Below are 8,978 nucleotides of genomic sequence, written 5' to 3'. Positions count from 1 at the left end.
CAATCATGTGGCTTCGGCAGACGTGTTCTCGGCTTCACTCATGCAAAAAAGAATTAGCTATTTATGTCATTTCTATTTATGCGCAAGATAGATAGGCACACATAAATTTCATGCATTGCAATAGTATTACTAGAAGACGACATTCAATAGGTCAATATTCTTGCTGAAGAAGCAAAGCGTTAAACTTTAAAAATTCATGGTATAAATACACCATGACACAATCTTATTCGCTTGAGGCATGGATAGAACACATAAGGGTATAACAAACAACGATATATTATTTGGCTGCAACTAACGTAGTAAGTTGATCATTTTGTATAAGAATCATAGGGAAACATTTTTAACGGGAAAGAATTTTATTGTGTCTTTCATACCCGTTTATTTCCATTTTAGTTATTAAATGTATAATTTTCTGATTTTGTTAACAATTGATTTCCACAACTTATTATTCATACAATTAGCTTAAAAATTGAAATGGTCCAAAGAAAAATGTATTCAATTCGTTCTTAGTTAGCGTATTTCTGTTGAGTTTTTGCTTAAATCACAATCATCGACAAATTCAACGTGCGTGAAGGGAAAGTGACCATTTTTTCCATTTAATTCTCCCTCCCATTGTCCATTAATGTTTGTTTTAGTGACTTTAATAATATCACCAATTTCCAATTTTAAAGCAGTCTTATCGTATGCGTTTGGAACCCTTGACTGTTTCACGCGGGCGTATGCAGGCAGTTTTCGCTACGTTAAAAAAATCGAAAACATTATTTTTATAAAAATACTTATTGCAACCCTTACATTTAAATCTGTTCTTTTAAGTGTACTTCCAAACACATTACTAGATCCTGAAATGGTTGGTTCGTTTTTATCAATTGCATCTTCATCCATATAATCGTCATACTGAAAAAGAAATTTGTTTTAAATGATTAGATTTTCGACGCTTTTCAAAAATAAATAATGTCTTTTTTATTTCTTCAAGGCCATCTCATTTTAGCATCCTCTACTTGACAAGCAAAAGATTTGACAATTGTCAGTTATATCGCTGCAATTAGTTTTTGTTTGTTTATTAATGTATTTAAAAAAGCTTTTAAAGACTCTAAGATTTCGACTGAGAACTGAGGGCTATTAAGTATTCTATGATCTCAGCTGCTATTCCTGAACAGTTTTCTGGATTATCAGTTACCTGTTAGTCACATGGGCGCAATTTAGCGGCGGTTATTGATTAAATTATTATTTTTTTATTATAATTTTGATTATTTTTTGTCGTGTTATGTTTTAAAGTGTTTTGATTTTTGTAATATACAAATTTTTATAATTTATGGGGATTTGTGTCGCTGTAACGAATGTGTTAATTGCAAATCAATCATAGTTTAACGACGAACCACAAAAAAACCAAAATCATTTTTCAAGTATGCGAAGTAGGATGCTTTTGGGATTTCACATAAGAAAGATATTAAAAAACCAAATTAAAGAAGAGAGGACACTATAATCGTTACTCTGATATTTCTAGAATATTAGTAGAAATTAAAAAAAAACAACAGAGAACGCTATAGTCGAGTTCAACGACTGTCTGATACCCGTTACTCAGCTATTGGAAGTGCGAAGGAGAGCGGTTTGGGAGCGTTAGAATGGGCGTGGCAAAAAGCTTTTTGGCAAATCGATAGAAATTTACAAGACTAATACAAAAATTACAAAATTTTTAAAACATTTTTCAAAAGTGTGGACGTGGCAGTATTTGGCGTTAGAGTGGGCGTTGCAAATTGACTCAACACACTTACGCTGCTTTTATGTCTCTGGAGTCTGTATGCTTAATCTCAATGCTCTCATATGCTTTCTAGCGTATGTAGTTCCTGAGATCTCGTCGTTCATACGGACGGACATACAGACGGACATGGCCATATCGACTCGTCTATTGATCCTGATCGAGAATATACTCTATATTGCCGGAAACGCTTCCTTCTGCCTGGTAAGATACTTTCCAACAAATCTAGTATGCTCCTACTCTTACTTTACGAGTAACGGGTATAATTACAAATTTGTTAAAACGTAGGAGTGACAGTTTTGGGAGGTTTGTGTGCGTTAGAAGCCAAAGGTGGTAAAAATGTTCTACGTTCATACGGGCGTACGGACAGATCAAGAATATATATACTTTGTATGGTCGAAAGCGCTCTTTTCCAGCTATAACATACTTTTTAACGAATCTAGAATCCAAAAAAGAGTAATAAGTTCCAAAGATATTGGTTTACGCACCTGTTGTATATAAGGAACCGGTATTTGTCCAATTTTCCCTGAAGAGTTACGCGCAGTCCACCATTGATCCTCGTCTTTTCGAACTATAGTCAAAACTTCACCTCTTTGAAAAGGCAAATCATCTTGATCCTTTAATAAAGAAGATAAATTAAATTACTTACGAAAATTGATAATGGTGCAAATGCTCACGCTGCCAACGAAATCGAATTTTCCTATTACTTTTTCCACCCTTTTACACGCAGGCCGTTTTAAAGGGGTTGTATCCAAATAATGGAGAGTGTAAAAAGTTAATAGTTTCGGTAGATTATCAAAAGATTGATCCCCAATGCGGTAAACGATTTGATCCTGTTGTTGAACTTTGTTAATGATGTAGTTGCTAACTTTTGTATCTTCTCTAAATAATAAAAATCTTTATAAGTAAAAAATAATTTTATAGTAACCGCGAAAATTCTTAAAAACTAAACAAGATATTTGTTTAAGGTAGTATATGAAAGTCTCTGTTTTAAAAATTAGATATATTTTAATGTTATATTTTTAAAGCAAGAGGGCATTCTTGATACGATATTTCATTTACGTAATATATGTCATTTATGTTATATATGTAATAAAAAGTTACATGATTAATAATCCTTCGATGAATGACGCGTGGTCAGCCCTACCATAGGATATAAAGTTTTTACTTCGTAATGATTTTTACTTATAACGCTTAATTCTTTAATTTATTTACCTCGTAAATACTTGGCGTACATATTACATTCATAAAAAATTGCCATTGGCTTGATGAGCTCATCAACATATACATATTTTAATATCTGTTTTATAATTGCATCCCGTACTATAGTAGAGAAATACAAAATTAAACACAAGATATGTCTGATATGTCTTCAATGTTTACCGCTGGATCTAAATATGAAACAAAAATTTAACAAGAATTTTGTAATATTTTTTTGTGTGAAGTTACAGCTTTTAAAATGTTACTAAATTTTCTCATGAACCATTTTCAAAGTCTTGTCCGTTCAGATCGGACCACCACAGAAGATTTAATTTTCTTGGTGTGGACTCTAGGTGTGAAACCATACTCAGTGACAATCTGGCATCGAATTGGTTAATTATTCAACCGACCACTTTTGTTGGCCAGCATAGACACTTGGCAAACTAATATTGGGACTTAAATTATAGCCATTACTTTAAGTTTGAGAATTCTATGACTGTCCCGATTCCGGTTGTCTGTCTCAGAAAAGGAGAGGAGCCTTTTATTATTATAAGAAGATAAATTAAATATTTTCTAAATAATCAAGGTCCAGATGGAATAATTAAGATTGTAAGTTTTGTCGTTTTCATTACGTTCTTTCTTCTATTTGTGCATATCACAAGCATTTGAGCGCTCAGAAACCAGCTGCTGTTGAAGATCGCGAATATAGGTTGTTACGTCGTATGGATTTGAAGCCATTGCGTCGTTGTTTGAGCTTTCGTTGTTGGTGAATAGTTTTTTTAGTAATTAGTGAATAGTTTGTTAGTAATTCAATTCTTTTTCATATGAATGTTATCTTAGAGTACATCTTTCTCATTTTTTTTTGTTTTAAACTTTTTCAGGTTCCCAAATACTGAATTGTTTCAATTTTTGTTTTTGCTACAAGTTAACGACCAAAAGAGAAGACAATATTAGACAGATTTAAAGTTCCAATAGCTATTTCAGTAGTTGTAGCCAACGAGGATAGACTGAAAAAACACAATTTGAAAGAAAATACACATATTGGCATATATGTATAAGAAACTGTATTAAATCAAGCGTCGCACAGTGGCGCATTAGATACTTTTGCTCTGCCAGTTGAGATATTTTCATAATTTTTTTAAATGAATGGTAGTTTTAATACCTTTCGATTAAGTGGTCATACAATATGGTGTGATAAATAGTAGGTTTTATACTCGAAAATTAATGTTTCTGGAGGCAATTTTCTAAAGTTGTATCCAAATTCGACAAATACTTTTCATTTGTTTTCTCTGAAAATACTAATATGGTACATATTTAATGTTTTAAAAATAAAAAACAAATACATTTTGAAGAAAAAAAATTTTTTTATTTTGTAAATTTTTCATCTATTTTTACCTTTTTTTTACAAATAATTAAAAAAATTCATTCAGTTTTACTTAATATTTTTGAAGAATAGTTACTCATTAAAAATTATTACAAAGTCAGGGATTGAAAAACAAGCCGCCAATACAGGAAAAAATTTATGCCCGCTATACAATTTCGTACTGCACAGCGACTGCGCTTGTAGCAGAATTTGCACTAAGCCACGCGTTTTTTACGCTGAGTTGAAAGTATCTTTTGCCTGAGAAATTCGGGGTGGGACATGGGGGGACCCGATCTCTCTTGATTCTGATAAAGAACATATTCAAAACCCAGGGAATGGTAGGAAATCGATTTATATACTCCATCAAAGTTCAAAAATATTTGAAAATTACTACTTTGGTAAAATAGGTATTCCTGCACTTGCAAAGACTATTATACATTTATTCTACCTTTGTTTTACCGAGACCGAGACCATAACCAAGCCGGTCGGTTACATATTTTACCTAAAAATCGACCGCAAAGTCCATATTTGCTATAAAAAAATACCTGCTTTTTTCAACCCAAAAAAGGATCAACTTTGAACACGTGTAACTTCTAAAATACTGAACCGATTTGAAATATTTTTTTGATTCAACCCTTTTGAACTATTACCTGTCGAATGCGATATCCACGCAACTAACCGTTATCATAAAAAATTTGAATTTAGGATAGCATTTGTATCTAATGCGCCACTGTGCGTCGGCGGTTGTTGCCTTATAAGATATCGAGTGGGAGGACTCAAAGAAGAAACGCGTGAAGGTAATTAAACTCCACGGCACAAAATTTTAACTTATTAATCCAATCAGCGAGTGCGCGTAGGGGTGGTAAATTAACCCTCGCATATGTCTTAAAGCTGTTTGTTATCTGCTCTGAGAAAGCCAAAATCCTGCGCCCATTAATAAGTCTGCCTGGCGCGAAATCGAAGAATATAGGGCTACAATATATCGCCATTAGGGAGAAAATAAAAAAACATATTTCACTCGTACTACGAGGTTGAAAATAAAAAGAAAGATTCTGTAATATCCGATACGAAAGCAGAGGTGCTTTTACAAAGTTTTCTTGGACACACAGTTCTATGAATTCTTACTATGCAAGAACTTGCTTTAAAAGTAGGGTCAAGTTTTTAAAATCCGAGCTTCTACTAAATTATAGTTTCGATGGAAGCACAGGCCATTCCAGGACAAGGACATACCGATGAACAAAAGTATGATGTCGATATTGATTCAAGCGATACTGTACTTGGCAACAATCGCACACTACAATTTAGTAGGTTCTGTAAACCATTAAAGTTGGAATTTATTCAAAAAAGCCTAGTTTTGGAGCATAACAAATTGGAAGAACAAATAAAGTGAAGTCTGCCAAATTTGTTTTGGAAAATGGGAAAACTATGTGTGTTACGTTTTGTTTGCACATAACAGTAATTTATGGGAAGGCACCAGATCAAGCCTATCTTATCCCATTTTTCGAGCAACTCTATAGGAGTATCTATTCAATACCAATTTTTAAAGTGAAAAATTTTTGCCGCTTCAGGATCATTTAAAGTATGGCTTCACTGTTGGATTCGTTTTTTTTTTAATTCATCGTTAAGATAAGTTATAAAATCATTTTAAAAAAGGAGAATAACTAATGATGAGGATAAGAAAAAAACTAATAATAGGAAACGACCATTCTGAAAATATTGAAGACGATCCACTTGAGCTCAAGATTTTTAAATTATCTGCCATAAGGAAACTGCGCCACGCCTTTTTTCTTAAAATACGTTTCATATTAGCATATAAAGCCTTTTAAAAACAAGAATCCAAATACTTAACCCGAATACTACCTTTTGCTTTAAAGTTATTAAAGGGGCAGTGCCCCGACTACAGTATTTGGGATTCGCATAGTGTATGTATATCAATACAAAAAACCTAAATATCTTTCTACGCTCTGGAGTTATAAGATACAAAAATATAAGGTGCGTTGCCCCGCCCACAATATTTGTAATTATAAAAGATTTGGACTAATAAAATTCTATACAAAAAACAAACTTAATACATCTCTCCATTTTGGAGGTATTTAAATTTCGGCCACCAAAAAGGTATCATTCAGCCTATATGACAGCATGACAGCACGAGTCTCGCATTGATCGGGTCTAGTGCCGGTAAATGGTTTCAGCTGGTGTTGTGCGTAAAATTGTCGAAATTAAAAAAAAAAATGTATCATAGTATAGTGATACTACATAGTACAAAAAATGTATTATAAGACTAACAATGTTTACTTCCGTTTCTGGGGATTAATAACATAGCGTTGTTAACTCGACACTTATTGATAGCCTATAGTTCGCTGCCGTGACATTCCGGCAAATAGTAGCTATCCTACTTGCACATATTCTGCCATTACTCCATTAAACTGGGTAGCTAGTAGCTGATAGCGAAAAAACCCCTATTAAAGCAATTGGTTCGGTGTCCGTTCAAGTTTATTTATACGTTCTTAATGATATTATTTGTTTTGCAGAATGGCGCCACATATGGTTAACCGTTAAACTGGTTAACAGTCAAATGCATCATGCACCGCATTAATAGGACGTAAGATAAAGGGATAAATGCTCCAAATATATTATGAAATAGTGAAATTGCTTGAAAAATGTATACGTGCCAGACAAAAAAAAGAATCAGAAATTATTTGTTTATAGTTTCAAAAGAAGGTATCTTTCTTTAAATTTTTTGTTGTGTTTTTTAAATTGATCTTGCTACACGTGCTTCCTTTTGCATTGACAGTCTTTTTAAATTTATCTTGCTACATATGCTTCTTATTGCATTGACAATGTATATTACTATTCTACGTCTTGTTCTTTGAGCAACAAAAATGTTATAGGATATGTTATATAATTCGTTATAAGCTGCGATTAAGACAAACGGACATTAAATATTTCTCACTAACTACCCCATAAATTTCGTTAAATTAGTGGGCCTCAAGGGTTTGTAGTGCCTGACAAGAAAAGTGATATTTGCTAGAAGATTAATTTTAAAAATTGACTTTTCTTAAATTGAATCTCCAATATAAGCAAAGTCCGCATAGATTAATAAGATTGGTAAATTCATTTTACGTAGAACATATGGGGAAAAATCAAAATTATAGAAAACAGCAATTAAACAATAAATGTGCAGATGTAACACAGCGACAAGTCAAAATTATAGAAAACAGCAATTAAACGATGAATATGCAGATGTAACACAGCGACAAGTCTGTATTTATGTATTTTGTTTACTTACCTCACACAAAGTACATAATCCCCTGCTATCGAATTACTGTCACGGACCAAAAATACTCCTCTCTCGCGTTCGTTCATCAATACTTCGGTAGCATCCTGTCGGGACATGGGACCAAAGTACCAGCTATTAGGAACACATTTTGATATTAAATAAACAATTGATATCTTTTTTTTAACTCTTAACTTGATCTATAGTTACCTGTTCCTATCAGAAACGTCAAATGTATCCATTTCCGTTGACGCTTTATCTCAGACAAATTACAACAAATCCCGTCCAGATTAAAGAAACAGAAATAACGTGAGAGTATTTCCAATGTCGCATATAGCCGATTAAATACCAATATCCTTCAGTGATTTCATTTTTGAATTTCTCTCCTAAAATACATAAGAGTTTTGCCCTTTATATGTGTATCTAGCTGGGCCACAGTTTAGCTATCTAAAAAACATTATCGATATAGAGGCATTTTTTATTTCGACATACATATTTGATGCCAATATTGTGCACGGTAATGCCGCAGTTGCACAGACCACATCCAACCGTAATGAACAACCTTCAAGCAGGTTCTCTGGGGTATAAAACATTTAAGAGAACTTTGTCAGCTTTTGAAAAGAAGAGGAAGAAATAAACTAGCGATAAATGAATACAAATTATATGCGACTGATTTATTTTGAGTTACTGATGAAATTAAAGATGGATACAGTTCAAAATTATGTATTATTTTAATATGAAAAATTTAAAAGCAAAATTTAGTCAAGTAAGTAGCACATTATTAATGTTTGTTTTATATTCTTGTCAACTTCATTTTCTTTTTTCTCCATTAACAGCATTAAAAAGTCCCAATACTGTTATATGTATATTATCTATATTTTTCAGATGTTTGCTTTCCTCAACCAGGTTAAGTCAAAAAAGTTACTGATATTGAAATTTATTAACTTGAAATACACTCAATAGAAATATTTCGTTTACGAAAGTATCGTTATATTAATATTCTGGAGTACTTGTTTCGGAAAGCATGCAGAAACCTTTTTAGGGAACGCATCCAGAAGCTTTTAAGGGAGAAAAAGCCTGCCACGAAGTGTTTACAAATGCGCTGCACAGTAAGTATAAAAGATAAGCTCACGTCCGGCAATTTGATAACAACTTTCCTACTTGTGAAAAACCTTACATTCAAAACTTGTTCCGAAATAATTCCACTTCAGACTGGTATACACAAGAACAAAAATATCAATATATTACAACGTTATGTGTACAGATTTTTTGTCTTTCTACCTTAATTTATTTATTAACTAATTTACTTACACCAATAGACAGATTGATCCTTATCTGGCTAATTAAAAATATAACACGCTTGTGTCCTACATACAAAATTA

The 8,978-nt window shown here is 32.7% G+C and overlaps 1 protein-coding gene across 9 annotated transcripts; it reads right to left on the bottom strand.

Moving 5' to 3' along the window:
• Positions 1–359: 359 nt before the first annotated feature.
• On the bottom strand, positions 360–8,056 carry LOC6523707 (adapter molecule Crk). Of its 9 annotated transcripts, none has more exons than XM_015191267.3 (6): positions 7,807–8,050; positions 7,609–7,703; positions 2,434–2,653; positions 2,245–2,373; positions 793–894; positions 360–735 (listed from the first exon to the last, which is right to left on the bottom strand). In XM_015191267.3, the coding sequence occupies exons 2-6, from the start codon at positions 7,683–7,685 to the stop codon at positions 511–513; spliced, it is 753 nt and encodes a 250-aa protein (XP_015046753.1). In that variant the 5' UTR covers positions 7,686–7,703; positions 7,807–8,050; the 3' UTR covers positions 360–510. The 9 variants fall into 9 exon arrangements, 7 of the variants coding, with proteins under 7 accessions (XP_015046753.1, XP_015046755.1, XP_002099584.1 ...); XM_015191269.3 differs by having other exon boundaries at positions 7,609–7,731; positions 7,807–8,049; XM_002099548.4 differs by having other exon boundaries at positions 2,434–2,638; positions 7,609–7,731; positions 7,807–8,049.
• Between the last annotated feature and the right edge of the window lie 922 nt (positions 8,057–8,978).

Source organism: Drosophila yakuba, chromosome 4 (genome assembly GCF_016746365.2).
Source record: "Drosophila yakuba strain Tai18E2 chromosome 4, Prin_Dyak_Tai18E2_2.1, whole genome shotgun sequence".
NCBI lineage: Eukaryota > Metazoa > Arthropoda > Insecta > Diptera > Drosophilidae > Drosophila > Drosophila yakuba.
The sequence above is the reverse complement of the archived record's forward strand: the minus strand, read 5'-3'. Positions and strand labels throughout refer to the sequence as shown.